We start from the raw sequence: 21,058 nt of genomic DNA on the forward strand, positions 1-21,058 counted from the left end.
TCGCACAAGAGGTGAACATTACCATTGAGCTACCATGCCACCAGAAACATTCGTGTATTAGAAATTTATTACATGTGTTTACAAATTCTATATTAAGCTATGGTTTTTGTATTTTGTTTTCTGAATGTTGCTAGTAAGCTTAATCGTACTGATAGCCTTTTAATATATAATTGACCCCATGAGATGTGATAAAAACATCAGGGCTTGTTTTTGTTTAAAAGAGAACTCTGACGAAGGTGGGGCATCCCACTAAAAATTTTGACATTTAATAAATATTAACACACATTACAGAGTTTAAGGTAATATTTGAAATCTGTGCCAGTTTAGTTCCTCTAGTAGTTATTTGTTTACCGTTGCTTAGAACAAGGACAGAACAGATAATTCCTAAGTTTCGGAAAAGTTCTCAATCGACTCCGAGTTGTTAGGAGAGTGATTTGGCTATCTATGAGAGTTTAGAAAGTGCCAATAAATGTGGCACCTTACATGTTTAATTTAATGGTAATGTAGCTCCACTACCACAATTTGTTAGGTTATTACTAGCTGAACCTGCGCTCTCTACACAGCGCATCATTCACATAGGAGCATGAATCTCCTTACTACATCTCATGACTCACTACAATTGTACATGTCCCTTTATAGACACAAGTGAACGACATCTTGGTACTCGGCAAAGAGTACCATAAAGGGGAGATTTTTTTTTCGATTACTTTTTTCAATATCTCGCACGGTTTGCAAGATTTGAGCCTACTTCCGGTTGAAGTTTCTAATTCATGTATGATCTGTGTTTTCTTTCTTCTTGCATGCAGTATGTAATAAGCAAATACATTACATACACAATTAATTATAATGTCAGTGGTATATGGTGTTCATTGGACAAAACACTCCAAACAAGAAAGATTCATTTAGACGGGAGAAATGGTTATCCTTCGTTTGTTACTGTCATTTGGCCATGAAACAAGCGCCTGAGGGGTATATAACCCCTGGAAACAACTATATGGAGTTGGAATGCATAGCTCGTAGGATATGATGCTTTACTTTTTTTTTAAATCAACACGTCCGGTGTACCCCTAGAAAATGTAATAAAGAAATAACGGCTATGTTTTTTAAAAATATTCAATTAGAACTGGATAATCTACACAAAATTTGAAATCAACCAGTGAAAACTGCACTTTTCTAGCACTTGTGGCTTTCGAGATCTCATTGTCGATAGAATTGGAGACAAACATATAAACTTTTCTAGCATTTTAATATATAGATTAGCTGAACCTGCGCTGTCTGCTCAGCGCATCGTTCTGTTATGAGCATTAACCTTCTTCCCACTGTGCATGTATCCTTACTCACACAAGTAAAGGATAGGAGACTCACAAAGGAAATGAATTGCTATGTATAGATGTTGGAGTGAGTTTGTAGCAAATTTGTAGAAGTAACACCAGTGTTCAAAGTGGCAAAAAAGCAAAGGCGGTATGTTTTAGTATGATTTTGACTCAACATAACTGTTATTTAAATATTGTCTTGATCACTGAAAAACCAGAGACGGTATATCCTCATTACTGAAAAACCAGAGGCGGTATGGCATACCACCGCGTACCGTCTCACGTCGACCACTGAGTAACACTATATCAAGTGGAAGTAGTTTTTTTTTTTTTTTTTTCTAATAAATCAATATCCGTCGAGTACGCCTCATTGCGTCTCTTGAGACCTTTGAAATTGCCAGCATGCACTAGGTTTAGCCATTCAGATTTAAACAAAGTGCCTGCAATGTCCGTCAACCCGCCCTAACACTGTAGTTTCGGCCTGCACCAATGTTAATCTTATGGGCTCAAAACGGCCCCTAAAATGTTGAATAGAACAATAACGACACGGGTTTTGAAAATTTGAATAAGAACTAGGCAATCTACACAAAATTTGGAATTAACCAGTGAAAACGGCACGTTTCTAGCACTTATGGCTTTTGAGATCTCGTCGAAAAAATTGGAGACAAACATATAAATGTAACATTTTCATATATATACTAGCTGAACCTACGCTCTCTACACAGCGAATCATTCGCGTATGAGCATAAATCTCCTCATTCCTCACAACATATGTACATGTCCCTTTACAGACACAAGTGAAAGACGTCTTGAAAAAAAAAAAAAAAAAAAAATCGGCAAGGGGTATCATAAAGAGGAGATTTTCTCGATTATTTTTTCTCAATATCTCGCACCGTTTGCAAGATTTGTGTCTATTTCCGGTTGGAGTTTCTAATTCATGTATGACCAGTGTTTTCGTTCTTCTTGCGTGCAGTATGTAATAAGCAAATACATTACATATACAATTAATTGTAATGTCAGTTATATATGGTGTTCATTGGGCAAAACACTCAAAAAATAAAGATTTATCTTAGACTGAAGAAATGGTTATCCTTCCTCTTTCATTATTATTTGGCCATGAAACAAACACCTGAGACATATACAACCCCAATATACAACTATGTGGTGGAATGTATAATTCGTAGGATATGAAGCTTTAGTTATTTTTTATTATTATTATTTCAACACTTCCAGTGTACGCGTAAAAATGTAATAAAGGAATAATGGCCATGTTTTTTAAATATTCAATTATAACTGGACAATCTACGAAAAATTTGCAATCGATCAGTGAAAACGTCATCTTTCTAGAGCCTGTAGTTTCCGAGATCTCATTGTCGAAAGGATTGGCCACAAACAGCTATCTATTAAAATGCTACAATAGCAATTAAAAGTGCCCGAGCTCCAACGTATAACTATGGCTTTGAAATCTTTCATTTACGGTTATGTGTGATTTCACGTTTAACAGAGACAAACATTTTAAGTACGAGTACTTTAAATAAATCAGTTAACTAGATCTTTTTCATAATGTTTATGATATAAAATTGTTGTTCAAAGCCTTTGTATTTTAATAAGCCTTCTGTAAAATCAATGCACATGAATTGTGCTTCCATCTTCCGAGTTCTTTTAAACTATATGTTGTGGAAATTTGTATGTTTGTGGTCAATCCTTTCAACAGTGAGATCTCGGAAACTACAGGCTCTAGAAAGATGACGTTTTCACTGATCGATTGGAAATTTTGCGTAGATTGTCCAGTTCTAATTGAATATTTTAAAAATTTGGCCGTTATTTTTTTATTACATTTTTTAGGGTACGCATGGAAGCGTTGAAATTAAAAAAAAAAAAAACTAAACCACCAAATCCTACCCCTTATACATTCCAACACCACGCTGTTGTATATAGGAGTTGCATGTGCCTCAGGCGTTTATTTCATGGCCAAATAATAATGAAAAAGGAACGATAACCATTTCTCCAGTTTAACCAGTAAGATGAATCTTTTGGAGTGATTTGCCCAATGAACACCATGTATAACTGCGATTATAATTAATTGCGTATGTAATGTATTTGCTTATTACATACTGCATGGAAGAAGAAAGAAAATACTGGTCATGCATGAATTATTAACTCCAACCAGAAGTAGGCTCAAATCTTTCAAACGGTGCGAAATATTGAGGTCTCCTTTATGATACGCCTTGCCGATTTTTTTTTAAATCAAGACTTTTTTCACTTGTGTCTGTAAAGGGACATGTACAGATGTGAGGAATGAGAAGGATATTTATGCTCATATCCGAATGATGCGCTGTGTAGAGAGCGTAGGTTCAGCTTGTATAGTCTAAAAGAACTCCAAAGATGGCAGCACGATTCATTTGCATTGATTTTGGAGAAGGTTTACTAAAATACAAAGGACTTGAACAATAATTTTAAAACATAAAGTTTATGAAAAATATCTATTTAAATAGTTTATTTAAAGTACACACACTTAAAATGTTTGTCTCGGTTAAACGTGAAATCACATATAACCGTAAATGAAAGATTTGAAAGCCAAAGTTATATGTTGGAGCTCAGGCGTTTTAAATTGGTATTGTAACATTTTAATATATAGATTATTACTTCTACTACATGTTCTTAGTATTAATAATAATTAGAGACCGGATATTAGGCAAAATGCCTATTCTTTAATATTAAAGATATGGTCAAAAATAACGTTTTAAAGTTTATATAGGGGGTTATAGTTTCGATTTAAGCCAATTTTGTTTTGCCTATTTTGCCTATTTCGACCTTTACTGCCTAAATAATTGCTTTAGTGCCTAATGTTGCCTATTCTATGCATTTTCTTCAAAATAAGCCTTCATTGGAAAAATATATAATTTATATAACATAAATAATACATACATATATACGTATACTAGGTGTTTGTAAACACAAGCACGTGGTACGTTACAATATATACACAGGGTGAACTTCAAAGATGTGCACATATTTCCGAGGTGATGAATGATATCAAAAGAAGACAAAAAGTTCTCTTGTAGTTTGTCGAATTTCGTGTCGTGTGCGAGTGATAATGATGCCAACTTGGAATCGAAAATCGAATATTGACAATTGGACTGGAACAGATAGATGTGCACATACGTTGGGAGGTGATTCGTGACATGAAAAGAAGACGAAAAGTCCTTTTGAATGTCACGAATCACCTCCCAAAGTAGTACACACTTTTATGTCTCGCTCCAATTGTCAGGATTCAATTTTCGATTCCAAGTTGGCCCCCCTGTCACTCGTATACGACGCGGAATTCCACAACATGCAAGAAGATTTTGTATTCTTTTGATGTCACGAATCATCTCCCGAGGTATGTGCACATCTTCCAGGTGCATCCAGTATATATGTAATGCATAGCAAGCTTCCTTTTTTATATATTGACAACCTCCTCAGTTCGTGTCTTTGAAATGGGGATGAAATCGTTGAACTGAGAAGATCACCTTCCACTCACCATCTAGAATGAGTGGGTACGTTACTGATTGTTATGCGAGAGGTAAATACTTGAACAATGTCTTTATAGGAAATAACTTAAAAATGACAACTCAGATATTAAATAGATATTTGATAGTTATATTTCTCATTACTTTGTGTTGCAGTGCAGATGTGATGTTTGAATACGGATATCTAGAAAGTTTGCCAGAAGAGCAACGCATACCAAGCATTGAGCGATTGATCACTGATACTGAGGTCACACATACCTTGGATTGTTGACTTCCGTTGGTGGTCCTCGGTGGTCCTCTCCTGGGCTGGTCTCTGGATTGTAGATATCGCCAAGTTGATATATTTCCTGGTTTGTGTCTCTCTGGTCAAGACACTGCAATCATTGGTAACGAAGTTTCGGTGAAGCTTTCTGACCAACGTCCTCTGTAACTAACTCCAACGTTAGTTTGATGAATGGAAACGATTTGAGACTCCAGTCTCAACTTCTTAATCTGATCTGTACTTCTAAGTCACATATGAACTTCTCTGTCTGTCGTATTGGAACTTTCTCCCTCTCGAGACCTCTCGTCCTCTGGTTTTGTTCAAAACTCGTCCCCAGGAATTTGATGGTGTCGACTCACGTCACGCACGTGTGCCCTCCTTTCTTTGGAAAACAAGGTCGCTTCCTTGTGACGCGAACAACAACTGCAATACTTGGAATGCTCTGATCTCATGATTCTAGACAATTTCTACATACCCGTGAATGTGTTTCATGTTCACAATCATTGTACAATTGCAACTTAGTGGATTCTATGAATTGTTCTTACTAACACATTTTCTGAATTCAGTTCCTGAATTCGCAGACAACAAGTAATGTGCTTTACTGATTTTTAAAAGTAGACAAAACAATTGTACAAATTTCATGAGAATTGCATTATTAAGAATCTTGAGCTTGACATAAATTATTTTCATTGTTTTTCCCTTCACCGAACAAAAATTAAAAATCTTTAATAAATCTAATATTTCCAAATATACATAAAATTGATCATTGAATTATGAGCTCTGCTATATAAAAATACAGGCTCTGCCTCAATATGCAATAAAAGAAGATATTGACAAAGAAGTATGTTTCTACATTCTTTGAGCATTATTTATGACTTGAATCTATTTATTAATGGTATTGAGTATTTATCTTCATTATCTCGAGCTACATTTTAGTGCCTATTTTACTGTCTATTTTTTAAATTTTTAGTGCCTATTTTCTAGGTTTTTAGTGCCTAAACATCCGGTCACTAATAATAATTATAATACATGATATAAGCGTACAAGTACCATAATCCATAAATAATGTAGTTTTGTCTAACTCTAATTGTAGGATTCTTGGTCGCGAGGAAGTTGGTGAGGCTTCTGACATAGAAAGGCACATGCTAAGGTTATTAACCCCTATACTGAAATTGTATGCTGGGAAACGTTGTGTTCCTCTTGTATCAGAAGGCCTTGAGTGTTTTGGAGGAGCTGGATACTTGGAAGATACAGGGTTACCCGGTATTTTGCGAGATATTCAGGTGAGAATATGCGTTGAGTAAATTACATTCTTAAATTGAAAACCTCAAATATATAATTTTATTTAATTGATGAACGAAGCTTTAATCTATTGTAAGGTATCTTATAGATTTTATTGTGGTAGTATCGTATATAGCTGTAAAGCTACATTACACTGAAAAAAAAATTACAATGCAATATGAAATAAGAATTTTAGGAATGATAAAAAAAGCATCAAAAGATTGTTATCTTGGCCAATAATTAGTTTTTGGACCGGGGCCCACAAAACTTTTGAACGACCCCTAAATTGAGTTTTTCTATTTTCTACGGAATAAGCACATCATACTGAGTTAAATGATGGTTTAGGTTTGGCTACACTGTATGTAGTTCTCCAGATATAAGGCGTACAAGAAAATTTTTGATTGAAATATTTTGGATCTTTTAATTAAAAAAAAAAAAAATGCAAAGTAGCTACAGAGGACCTATATTACTGAACGTATAATCTCAGCATTTATTTGATGACACTGAAGAAAACATACGCAAAAATCTCGGGACGTAATTAGCTATGGGGTTTGAGCCAGTATCTCTCAATTGTGAAATTGGAATTCTAACCGTTCCATTACGCCTGCTCATTAAGTATTCACAGGCCGGTAATTAGTAAACAACACTGATTATTTATGTAATTATTTTTAAGATGTTGGAAAAGATTTATGGAACAATAGTCGTGTTTTCAAATGGCATTAAAAGATCACTGCTGATAGGGAGTCTTCAGAAGATAACGAGCGCGCAGGTCCACGCAAATCTGTTAGAACAACTGGAATGATTGATAAAGTTTGAGATATCATTTTGAATGACCGAAATACAAGTTTCAGTGTAGTTTCAGACCTCGTGGGGATGAATAAGGAAATTGTTCGCCAAAAAATAATGAAGAATTTAAAGAAACTTAAGTTGTGTGAATGTTTCGTGTTTAATTTCGTAATGGAGGATTAGAGACTAGAAAGAGTATATCATTGCCAGAAACTGATGTTTACTGCTAAGGAGCCAAATTTCCTCTAGAACATCACTGCAGAGAACGAAACATGGCATTTCCAGTACGATTTGGAAACTAAACCGCAAAGTGCTGAGTGAAGGATGCTGATTTACTAGCTTCCTGCAAATTGTATTTAACGACAGGAAGGGAATTGTTCTCAGGAATTTGTACCCAGTGGCCAAACTATTACAGGGACCTTTTATGGATAAGTTCTGAAACGCCTGCTGGGAATAATCCCACGTGTGATATCGGAGTACCGGCAGTAATTTTCACTAGAAGTTATTGTATGATAATATCCAGCACATAACACAGTGATTGTTCGTGAGTTTTTGGTCACAAAGAGTGTTTGTGTGTTATCATATCCAATATTAGCCAGACTTGGCGCTCTGTGATTACTTTCTTTTCTCTAAATTAAAAACACCACTAAAGAGTTTCTTTCTTTTTGATGATGTTTCCGCTTTAAATTATATATTAAAATTTATGCACTATACAAAGAGTGTTGGAAGCAATGATTCATTCATATAATATCGTTTTGTAGATACTATCTGGTTCACTTTGTATATAGTTTATAGTGATCTTTATTATGAACTAATTTTGAGGATATTCATTTCACTTTGTGCAATGGACTTAAAGAAGTGCATTTCATTTTATTTCTGCGTTTTCCTTTATTTTATGTCATAATGTACATTGTTAACGTTTAACCCTTACCCGTGGGAAAGGAGCTGATACGGTGCTCTCACAGACTTTGCTAATGCGTTATGAATAAGGCTCCAGCCAATGAGAGTACATGTGCAGACGAAATGAATAAAAATTCATATGTTACGAGGGGTTGGAGACTTCATTTTACGCCTGGATTCTAGACCCATGGGCGGGGCTTCGTGAAAGAAATGAGAAGAGCGATAGATAGACTATTCAGAAAGATGGCTGCGTAACTTATGGACCTGTGTGTGATAATTGTACAGTTTTTTTATTTATAATTTTAATTTTTTTCGTAACCTTTGTGTATGTAGAAAACTAAGAACATGCATAATATAAATATAGTAAGTTGGACCTGTTTGTATTTAAGTCAGGATTTCTCCTCTGTGCATGTTACGTACGTAATAGTTTGTTGTAGTATGCTTTATCTATAATTGATTAATCCACAACTTCTAATATAGTGATTTATTGTGGTTGTTTGTGGTGAAGTTGGAACAAAACTTCGTTTTGTTTGAATCGCATCACAGATTGTTGGGAAACAGTATTTATGTATAGATAACTTTGTATGTACTCAGGTTGATATTAGCGAAACTGTCAATGCACAGGTGCTGAACAGATTCCCGAGCTTGGTTATCACTAGGTTTCTTTTGCCATCCGCAGCAACCATTATAAGTTTACGTTCTTCATTGTCTTTAAGATATTCACTAAAATTTAAAAAAAAAAATGGTGGTAAGCTGAGGGAAGAGCCTTAAATAGTAATAATATTTTAGAATACACATTCGTCGCAATTCTAGTCTCGGACTGGCCAGGGCAGGAGGGCATGGGTTCCTACCAGGGGCCCCTCTCTCTCATATATAATAATGAATATTGTGAATAACATGGAAAGTAAGATAAAACATGTTTGCTGTGTTGGAGTATAGCTACTTGTTGTAGTTCGTTCCGTTCCCAGAGTTCGATAGCTCCTACATTGAATGTAGTCTTGGCGTCTCATTATTGGGATGAAACTAACAGTATTGCAAACTCCTGTTTGGGGTCCTTTGTTTGTGATATAAGTAAGAATATATTTCAACAATATGAAGAACGGGGCCCCAGCATCATATTGTCTAAATGTGTATTGGGGCTCATGAATGCCGAAATGAGACTGACTTTTATAAAGTCCTGCTAGGGCCCTTTGTTAGACGTTTGATAAGTTATTGCAACACCATAAAGGAACAGAACAGGTCCCTATCCTGGGTCCCCATTACCACGCGTAAATGAAGTTGACAGCTTTATGAAGAGAAGCCACCTCTCCATCGCAAAGGTTTTACAAGACTGTTAAATTTCTTCTTTTTTTCTTCTTCTTCTTCTTCTTCTACTACTACTACTACTACTACTACTAATAATAATAATAATAATAATAATAATAATAACAATAATAATAATAATAATAATAATAATAATAATAATAATAATAATAATAATAATAATGTGGGTTTCTCCAAGTGAGGCTCCTACCAGGGCCCTATACCCCCCGGTCCGAGAGTGCGCAGTTCGTAGTATCAAGATGATGATCAGAATATCATAGTTGCGCAAATTACGTAAACAATGGTGCCGTGAAAATATTGGATCATAAATCTTGTGTTGTCAAGTTTTCAAGACATGTTCTGTAATTTTTCATGGATTTCAGGTAACTCCAATTTGGGAAGGAACAACGAATATCCTATCGTTGGACGTCCTTCGAGCTATTCACCATTCCAATGGAGAAGTATTAATCGCACTTCTTCAGTATACGAAACCAACTTTAGAAAAGGCCGTCTCTTGTCCTGAACTGAGCCCGTCTGCATCGCGAGTAAGTGAAGCTCTCAGGAAATCAGTACAATTTTTGAAAGAGAATCCAGCATTGGCTATGATGGCTGCTCGGGATTTTTCATTTAGCATTGCTGAATCGACAATAGGTAAGTTTTTTTAAATATATTTTTTATTTTTTGAAAGTTAGTAAGTATTTTTATTAACCCTACAATCACAACTTGGGGTAATTGGCGACCTCAGTCCATATAAAATGTGTTCTGCGCCTGCGCCGTTGTGAGAGTGAAACACGATATTTCGTCCAGCTTCAGTTCACAGCATGCAATTCAATGCGCAACATACTGCATCCATTGTTATTTATTTACTTACCTCATTAGTGTTGTACTTATCTTTTGAGTCTTTCAAATATGAGTGGTTGGACAAAACAATAAATTCAGATTGGAATTGGCTTCAGAGGTTTGAAAATCATAAGTATAAAGGGTATTGCTCTGTATATGACCGGTTTTGATATTAGTAACGTGAGAGTGTCTTCAGTTCGATCTCATGCCAATGGCAAAAAAGTATATTGAAAGAGTAAATTCTTCAATTTCGAGCAAAAACTGTTTAGCACGATACCTGCCAAGGAAGCTACTACAGACTTAGTTCCTGTGAACGTTGCTTCATCAACTACAAACTCTGTTCCAGTGAAAGCTGAACTTTGTGAAGTGTGAACTTCAGTTGTTAATAAAGAACATACCTGTATTATTGATAACAGGGTCATAACATTCAATACTTGGTTATGCCTAGAAGTACTCTTAACAATTTTATCGTCAAGGATGAAGTTATTACTGCAGAAATATTGTGGGCTATTAATCAAATTAGACCCATTATTCTGCTAGAAGTTTTGACATTTATAGGATCTTTTTAAAGTGATGTTCCCGATAGCGAAATTGCGAAGTTCAAGATGCACAACGATAAACTTGGATACCTAGTTACATATGGACTGGGTCCATACTTCCAAAAAGAATTGACAAACGTGGTTAAAGAGTGTCCTTTCTTCTGTATTTCTTTTCTTTTGAAAGTTTAAATTCTGTCACTCAGAAGGGTCAAATGGATATACTTATTCGATTTTGGGACGGAAACTTAGTTCAAACAAGATATCGTACGTCCGCATTTTTAGGTCGTGCTACTGATGAGGGCCTTCTAATGTCACTTTTGCAAAGCTTGAAAGACACTGCTTTGGCTACGAAAAGATGCTACAAGAGTCAATGGATGGGCCGAATGTAAACCTGAGGTTTTCGAACGATCTAAAGAAGTACTTAGATGATTCACCTTCAGATCCGAAGCTGTTGGACTTTGGTACGTGCTTTGCTTACGTGCTCTGGTACGTAATTGTTTGAATAGTCTTAGAAACAGTTTTGTATTCATTGAGATTGTAAATTTTTTGAAAGCAAGAGTTGTATGCATTTTGTAATTAGACATTTAAAGCAATGGGTTGAGTGGAGGGCTGTGAGGGGAGTTGGGAGGCCCTTTAAAAATGTAAGAGAAAAATAATTTGTATTTTTAAAAAATCAAAGCTAACTAAATTTTATTAAAAATAAAATATTCTTTTGATGGTAAAATAATTACAAACTTGAAATCATCAAGAGTGTGATTATTCTTAAAGAACTTATAAAAATCATTGTATTAGGTACTGGAATTTTGAAAATGAAACTGAGTAAACACCTTGTAATACTTAATACGATGAAAAATCTTTTTTCAAGAACCGCTTCTACTCTTCTTATATCTGTCACGCTTCGAAAGAACAATGCTGGAGTCGAAGAAGGACTCACATTCTTAGTTGCCCCATTCTAACAGTACATTCTATAATGAGAAATTTCATTAAAAACATACAAGTATTAAATATAAACAGAAAAATGTATAATGAAATATTTACAAGGTATTTCACAAAATGTAGCCGTGTTACCGCCCGAGTCTTCAAGCTGTCGCAATTTCTTTTCTGGGTTAAAAGCATTTAAATTTTCCACATTTTTTTCACATTATTTATTGAGAATATGAAAAATGAACTATTCTATCGAATTTTGTACATAATTTGTTTTTTATTTATTTCATATGCGAATGTACATGTTGTTAGCTGATCGAATCTTTGGCATCTTGTAATATTTACATTTCCTGAGTATCATGTTATGCTTCTTGTTTTCTTCTTCTTCTTTAGATCAGAGAATCTTAGAATTATCATTGTGTTTAAGTCGAATTACTTCGTTAAAGTAAAACTACTTTAATTTTATTTGTGATTTTATACAAATACTGTGTTAAATAGAAAGTTCAAATTATTGCTCGCAACTGATAATTATTTCGAAGATACAAATTTGAAATAATTCGTAACTGTGCGTAATTACGAGAGTCATTTCACGCAATCGAGGTAAACATTTTGTCAGTTGAAGTTGAGGTCTTGAGGCAGGACGTGTGCTTGTGTGCTTTCTAGTGAACAGATGTTGGAAATGAAGATGGCGGGTGTCTTGGTAACGTGTCGATTGAAGATGAGGGGTCAAGGTAAAGATGGAAATTTTACGTGGCAAAAACCCGATGGAAATTCACAGTGCCTTACGTGAAGTTTGTGGTGAGACAACAATGTACCGTACTTCACTTTCCCGGTGAGCTATTCCTTCATGTAGTGGTCGTATTAGAATAAAGGATGATGCAAGACCAGGAAGGCCGAAATCATCAACCTATGAAAGAAGTGTAGAACTTGCGGCAGATTGACTTGATCAAGATCGCCGTGTGACATGTGAGGAATTTCTGACACTACAGGGATTCCATCTGCGTCAGTATACAAAATTCTGACAAGTGATTTACAGAAAAGAAAAATTTCTGCCCGATGGATCCTCCACTTTTTGACTGCTGAACAGAAGCAGACATGCCTGGATAATGCAACGGTGCCGAAACAGATTCAACTTTGAAGGTGAGGATTTTCTGCGTCACATTATTGCTCTTGATGAAACGAAGATCAGAGACTTCGAGCCGGAATTGAAATCACAATCCAACGAGTGCAGATCTCCATCTTCTCCAAGACCAAAAGTGTCGCCGATCTCAATCACAGGTTAAGCAGATGATTATTTTTGCTTACGATTACAAAGACATTATCATAACGGAAGAAGTGTCATAGCAGCGTATTATTATGAATTCCTGCTGAAACTGCGCAGAAAAATACACAAAACTCAACTGGAGTTGCTCAGGGCATGTTCACTGATTCTCCAAAACAACGCTTGCCCACACACCGCTAATGCCCTGTGTACAAAACTTCACATATACGGTTGGGAAATGTTGAATGCTCTCTACAGATCGGACATGAGTCCATCAGACTAGGGCCTATTCCCAAAGTTAAAACAATGTATGCGTGGACATCTGTTTCCATGTGTGCAAGAGCTTTCTACAGCCGTATCCGAACCATTCGACAGTTTCACAAAGATGCCGTCCTTGATGGAAGCTACGCGGATAATGGGATTCCATCATTGCCGAACAAAGATATTATATTAAAGGCTTGTAAAGAGATCATCTCCATACAATAAACGTGTGACCTTCGTATATTTATGTATTGCTAAAGCATTACCCCACATTCATAACCATAAGTTTAGTTAACGCTGAGAATACACACACATTGGATCGATAGTCTATTACCTTGTAAATGATGTCAATCTTTTTATACGAACATTATTTAAACGAAGATGATTTACTCTTGGATTGTGACGGACTCGGAAATTATTCCATATGTTCTATATATTAAAAGTAGTAACCCTTGAAATGGCCGATTTATACTAAAAGTTTCCTGTATATAACGAGGTTTCGTTGATGTTCACAAATCTGCAATTATAGTTTGCTCATGAATTTTACTTTATAAAGAATATGAATCAAATCGAATATATGGTATTGAATTACATTGCGAAATAGACAAGTAAATGTAAAGATGTTGAGCATCGTTTATGTGATAAACGACGAGTGGGTTGTACAATGCTATTTCTGTAGAGTGACTGCCAGATCAGTTGTTCGTTAGAATCTACTGTCAAGTTACTATATTGTTTTGCATGATTCTGTACTTTTTTTTAGTCTACAGCAGGACGCAAAATCTCTGGTCGCCAGGTCGATATTGGCGACTAGAAAATTAGATCTGGCGACCAGTGGTCAGTAGGAATAGTTTCTGCCTAAACTCACAGGGCTGCGCAGTTTCTGTTTCGCACGAAAATAATTGTCACTGAGTGAGAGAAAACACGTCATGTGAAGTCTTTCTTTGTAAAACCAAAGGCCGGGAGGAAGGAGCTCTCATAATTTTACGTGAGAGATATTGACGACCATCATTTTTGGGTTGGCGAGTGTGTCTGACTGAAAATTTGCGCCCTGGTCTACAGTAAATATCAAATTATGCTGTAAAACAGTAGTTACAAGACAAGAAGTTGTGATATGTCATTTTATCGTAGAGCAATCAATGTCTTGTACACTTGTCTTCGAATGGGCTTCGCTTTCGGTTGCGAAGCTGCCGTCTTTTAGATTGAAGTTTACATGGTAACGAAGTTTTCGTTAAGCTTTCGTATTAAAATTTGTTGTCTCGCACATGACGAGCGAGGAAGGGATAACCTGTTAACGTAAACCTTACTTAAGATTACAAATGGTTCCTATTACACCTTTGAGCGTCAAAGAAAAAAAAAAAAAAGAAATGCTTTTTCGTTTTGAGTTTAATAGTTTTATGTTCGTGTACACTTCAAGAACAAGTTTAGCTAACGAGCTAGTTTTTAATAGAATGAGAGGGGTACTGTGATCCTGTGATAGAGTGCTTACCTCTGGTGCGTGGGGCACCTGGGTCAATCTCCGGCCAAGTAAGTTTCTGATTAACAACATTGGTCCGTCGATTTTTCTTGGGGTACTCCCGTTTCCTCCCCCATTCTCATACCATCATTCACTTGCCGTAATCATCCATCTCTCTAAAGGGCATAATCGTGGGACGTTAAACTGAAAGATTTCATTTTTAATTGAATGAGTTGTGATAAAAAAATAAAAAAATACAGTGTTTAGAAAACGACAAATAAGAATGTGAGTTCGTCGACGCCTACGTTTTTCTTTCAAAGTCTCACAGATAAAGATAACAGGAGCGAGTCTTGAAATGATTTCGTCATTTTAAATATTACGACAATAATATAGGTTAATTAACACTCACCTGTAATATTCCTTGGGAATCCTAAAACGATTTTTTATGTTCGTAGCATAATTTCGGCAGACAATCCAGTTATCTTCGATCGGATAATAAAGAAATTCAGCTTTACAAATATTTTGTAGAATTTGTTCAATTTTGTTCTTTTTCCACACAAAAACATTAAAATCAGCAACCTATATATGAAAATGTTAGGTTTATATGTTTGTGGTCAAGAAAAGTTCGTATGTTTGTGGACGTTTATATGTTTGTGGCCAGTTCTTTTAACAATGATATCTCGGAAACCACAGGCTGTAGAAAGATGCCGGTTTCACTGATGCCGTTATTTCTTAATTACATTTTTAGGGGTACATTGGGAGTATTGAAATTTTAAAAAGTAAAGTATTGTATCCTACGAGTTATACATTCCAACACCACACATTTGTATACAGAGTTAGCATATCTCTCCGGCGTTTGTTTTATAGCTAAATGATAATGAAAAACGAAGGATAACCATTTCTCCAATCTAAGATGAATCTTTATTGTTTGGAGTGTTTTGCCCAATGAACACCATATATCACTGACATTATAATTAATTGTATGTGTAATGTATTTGCTTATTATATACTGCACACAAGCAGAAAGAAAACACTGATCATATATGAGTTACAAACTCCAACCGGAAGTAGGAGTTTCAAATCTTGTAAACGGTGCCAGGGTGTCTATCGGTCACGAAATCAGAAAACGGTCATGAAAGTCACGAAATTTCGCTTTTAGGTCACGATTTTTTTTTAACTGTACAAATGTAAGTACAGATTGGAAAATTTTGTTCTATAAAACGTCAAAATTCACCACCAAAAATGTCTATGGTCGGCTTTAGACGCTACCAAATCGCAAGCAAAGTACGTTTCTATCGCATGGATGAAAATTCGGCCTAATTCGCACCCAAATTCGCTCTTCAAAATGTAGAAAATTTTATAATTTGGTAAAGGAAAGGTCACGAAAAAGTCACGAAATTTCATTTTGGAATTTTAGTAGACACCCTGGGTGCGAGATATTGAAAAAATATCGAAAAAATCTCCCCTTTATGATACCCTTTGCTGATTTTTATTAAGACGTCTTTCACTTGCATCTGTAAAGGGACATGTACAGATGCTGTGAGGAATGACAAGTAGATTCATGCTCATATGTGAATGATACGCTGTGTAGAGAGCGCAGGTTCAACTAGTAAATTATTAAAATTTTAGTGATCATTATGCATACTAACGTACAACTACGAGTACCAATGTTAACACGGTCTGCAATGTAGTCTTAACACACGTTTCATATAATTGAAGTGTTTCACTTCACTTTAGTTCACTTTCTTTTTACTTTTCATCTTTATTTTCTTTTAACAACTTATTGTGGATTTTAGTGGTTTTGTGTGGAAAAGGGACTAAGTTGAATAAAATGTAAAAAGACTTGTGAAGCCGAAGCTCTTCATTAACTGACTAGTCGTCGAAGATAACAACATTGGTTGCCGAAATTATGTTAGGAAAATAAAAATCCTTATAGTTCCCGAGGTACGTTATAAGTGAGTGTTAGTTAATATTTAAAAAAAAAAAAAAAAAAAAAAAAAAAAGTGGCAAATGGTATCTATTTGAAGTATAATATACGGTTTAGTTATTGTTTTATGTTAAAAAAATGTGCTAGAGTTGGTTTTAATACTTGTCTATCTTCTCTGTTTCTTACAGGAGCCCTTCTTTTGGAACACGCCTTATCGTCCCATGCAACACCAACAGATGTGCAGACTGCAATACTATGGAGTACACGAACTATGAGTCTTGTTTCTTTTTATCATTCCCAAGGTCACTACTCGAGTAGTGCTGTTGATTTTGATCACAATCTTGTTTTTGATGGTTACTCTGAGGAAAACTTGTGCTCAAAATTATTTTGATTATTGTTTTGTTATTACTGTATAAGTTTTATAGCAAGACATGTAATTTTTTAAAACAAAAATTCTCTCAGAAAGACCTCAGATTTCCCTCGTGTCTTCAAAATATAACCTCAGTTTAAGCTATTCTTCATTTACAGAATTTACCCAATAAACCAGTGGCATTTTGTGATAACATGATTGTGTGTTTCTTAAATAAAATGAAATGAAATCTTTCAGTTGAATGTCCCACGATTATGTCCCGTAGGCTAAGGCTGACGGATGTTTAAGGCAAGTGAATGATGACGGAGGAATTGGTGGAATACCCACGGACACAATACTATACACCACAAACTTACTAAGCCGGGTATTGAACCAGGAACCCCACGCATCAGAAGGAAGCACTCTGTGTTTCTTAAATGAGTGCATACTTTTTTTTTTTTTTTTTTTTTGTCTGTGTTGCAATGAGAGAGTTAGCTAAAAGATACATATGTGATGTGTGTCTGTTTACAACTGCACAGTTTTCCCCAATAAATATTTTTATCATTTAGTCCCGTGTGTGTCAGTCTGGAATTCTGATCCTTATATAAATGCCAGTAAAAGTGCGGGTTCGATTCTCAGTTGGAGCTCACGTGGTTCCATTCACATGCTAATCTGTAGATTCGCGTTTCATGTAGCTTCAGCGCTAAAAGGGTCGCTAAACAATACTCCAATGTTAGTCATCATTATCACAGGTATTAGCCGTTATTGGCAGGTCACTTGCTACAACTGAGAAGCTTCCATACTCCACGGTTTTCCGCTAATCTCTTCGTCTTCACGTACGATTTCTCTGTTTTGATATCGTCCATTAATTGTAGTCTCCTTCGTCCTATCCCTCTCTTTCCTGTCACCATACCCTCCAACACAGCGGTCCCCCGCCAAGTGAACTTTGTGGTGGACAAACACCGTGCTCGTGGGTTTTCTCGGGGTTCTCCCGTTTCCTCCCACTTTCTTCATTCCACCATTTTCATTCATCTCTCATTATCACCGTCTCCTTTAGCCTCACCGGCATAACCGTGGGACGTAAAACTTAAAGATTTCATTTTTTCCAACACAGCGGTGAGCGAACTGCGACGCCCTCTTCCTAACAGACGCATCAGGAGCTTTCTAGAGCTAATGGCCGTCACGCCTTGTTTACACATACCTTATGAGGCTGGGTGGACGTTGAAAATTGAGAAGCACCGGCTGGGAATCGAACCCAGGAACACGCGGACATGAGTTCAGCGCTCTAACCACTGGACCACGGTGTTCCTTTCAGCACTTATTATTTCACATTGATTGAAATGGTTTTAAACATATATTCCGTCCATTCATTATTGTCTTTGTCAGTCTCTTTTTTCCAGAAATACAACTTAATTCTGGCTTCCAATCAACTCTCTCTCTCTCTCTCTCTCTCTCTATATATATATATATATATATATATATATATATATATATATATATATATACAGGCGCGGATCCAAGGGGAGCTATAGGGACTATAGCTTCCCCTTGACACTCAGGTATACACTGGATAAAGCGGCAAACTATGGTTTAGCCTCTCCCTTGATCATATCCTGGGTCCACCAGTGTATATATATATATATATATATATATATATATATAGGGTGTTTCAAAACAACACCGACAACGTTTGGGAGGTGATTCCCGACACCAAAATAAGACAAAAGGTATAGACCAACCTGGGTGCACAGCTGTCGAAAAAATGAAAAAATGAACTTTGACGGTCCATAGCTCCAATACTATGGGATCTACCGTAGTCGGGTCAAGACTTCACTTTGGAACTAGTATGTGTTCTATTCAAATATGCAAGTTCCAGAATCCTGTGGTACTTCCGCTACAATTTTAATAGAGGTAGTTGGAGAATGCTTCAAATTATATGCCTGTAGCAAAACTCCCTCTATAAAAATTGTTGCATGAGTACCTTAGAATTCTGAAACATGTATTTTTGGATAGCGCACATATTAGTTCCTAAGTGAAGTCTTGACCCAGCAACGGCAGGTCTCATAGTTTATGGAGCTATGGACCTTTAAAGTTAATTTTTTCATGTTTTCGGCAGTCTATAACTCCGAAAGAAAGAATTTGTGCACCCAGGTTGGTCTATAGTTTTCGTCTTATTTTGGTGTCAGGAATCACCTCCCAAACGTTGTCGGTGTTGTTTTGAAACACCCTGTATATATGCATATATGAAGGATAAGGGAAAAAAGAAATAATGTCACAAAACTGCATTTTCGAGAAAACGGCGTTTTAATATTGAAAACCGCGTAAAAAGAATAGGGTTAGTTACATCTTTTGTCCTTTCTACATGGACATTTTTACTTCTACGCATGCATGGCATATACAGTCAAATACTTCCAAGAGTCACCAATAGATAAGACAAAGCACCCGAAAAACCTCATACATGGACGTTCCTTGTTTTTTCCTCTTACCCTTCATATATATATATATTCCTGATGAGTCTTAATTGTAACAAATTAAATGCTAAAGTATTTTAAGAAAAGAGGAAGATGAAAATATATGTTTAGTGTGGATATATCAAACAAATCTACTTATTTCCTAAAATATTAAAAGTTAAGATTAAAATTAAACTTCGCACAATCTTATTTCCCATAAGATTTAAATGAACTGATGCACCGTATTATGTGATTAGGATAAAATATATTGTGATATTGTTAATGTATATAAAACAGTGTACAGAATTATGTGCTTTTTTTAATCACGTGATAAAATTGTATTCCTTATTTGTGATGTTTGCATTTCTTAGTGTTATTACCCCAATGTAAAGTCTCACTGGTATAGGTTGGTGCGAGATAAGTTACAGTACGCAAAAATGATATTATATATATGTAACTTCTCAGCACTGTTGAATTCAGTTTTCGGTTTTAGTAGCTAATAGTTTTGGAAGGTTTTACACTTCATGTAATATTGTTGTCTGGCAATAAAGTTGTGTACAATTGTATTCCATTTTTTAAATTTTTATTTAAATTACCCTTATCCGTATTGAGAGCTGGATTTCTTGTACGTATAAACTGGTTTGGGTTGGGTGTAAGTTTGGTGTTCTTTTCAGCAATGAGGATATATGAGACGTGAACCTACAGTGTAACGTGAGATCCACATGAGCTCCCGATGGAAATCGAATACAAATATCCCGCGCCGAAGTCGCATAAGCTAACAATATAACCACGTAGGAGCTCTTATACGTACGTATAAAGTATAATTCAAATGTGTTTCTGTCCGCATGGAACAGCAACTTACGTAGATTGATTGATTCGGAGTTCTTTTTTTCAAGTCTCTTTTTCAGTACCGAGGTTGTATGAGACATGAACTTAAAGCTTAACGTGAGATCTAAACCACGTGAGCTTCCACGGGAATCGAGCCCGGGCCATCCACCCCGAAGGAACATATGGTAACTTTATAGCCATATCATGAACTCAGTAATAAATGCTTTAATGGGCCTAAAATTATCAAATCCTTATTGAGATCTCTAATGTGTTTATTAGCATCACGCAGTGTGATTTTGAAGATTGAATTGTTACGTCCGTTACTTCGTATGATAACTCTTGAACGGTCGTTTTCTGCATTAGATACCTAGAGTGAATTCGTCCGTTAACATCTTAACAAGTAATGGCGACTTAAAGGATGTCTTTCTATAACCCATACATGTAAGCGAACTTTTGGATTCTGCTTTTTGTAATAGATAGCTAGAGCGACTGTCTCGGCTGAATCCGTTAATAGTCAATCCGTTAACGTAATAACGGATAATGGCGACTTTAGTGGTGTCTATTTATATCCCATACACATAAGCGAATTTTTTAATTCTATTCTAAGGCGATTATCTCCTCCGAGTTCGTTAATAGAGTCAATCCGTTATATCTTAACGGACAACGGCGACTTTAACGCTGCCTATGTATAGTTATATCTCATATAAGCGAATTTTTGATTTATTTTTTTTTTTTTTTTACAATAGATAGCTAGAGCGACTTTCTTGGTTAAGTCTATTCATGAAGTCAATCCATTAACATATTAACGGATAACGGCAACTTTAATGGTGGGTATCTATAGCCCATATCTCGTACATGTAAGTGAATTTT

General features: G+C 35.8%; 1 protein-coding gene across 1 annotated transcript in view; it reads left to right on the forward strand.

Moving 5' to 3' along the window:
* LOC145694545 (acyl-CoA dehydrogenase family member 11-like) overlaps nt 1–19,926 on the forward strand; it is a 33,241-nt gene extending 13,315 nt beyond the window's left edge. The window contains exons 8-10 of the mRNA XM_081770862.1: nt 6,181–6,370; nt 9,740–10,007; nt 16,750–19,926. Of these exons, the coding sequence (XP_081626988.1) occupies nt 6,181–6,370; nt 9,740–10,007; nt 16,750–16,952 (661 nt within the window). The 3' untranslated portion in view covers nt 16,953–19,926. The remainder of the gene's footprint in view (nt 1–6,180; nt 6,371–9,739; nt 10,008–16,749) is intronic.
* Nucleotides 19,927–21,058: the final 1,132 nt, after the last annotated feature.

The sequence above is a fragment of the Thermobia domestica genome, chromosome 9 (assembly GCF_964235325.1).
Source record: "Thermobia domestica chromosome 9, izTheDome1.hap1.1, whole genome shotgun sequence".
NCBI classification, from domain to species: Eukaryota; Metazoa; Arthropoda; class Insecta; order Zygentoma; family Lepismatidae; genus Thermobia; species Thermobia domestica.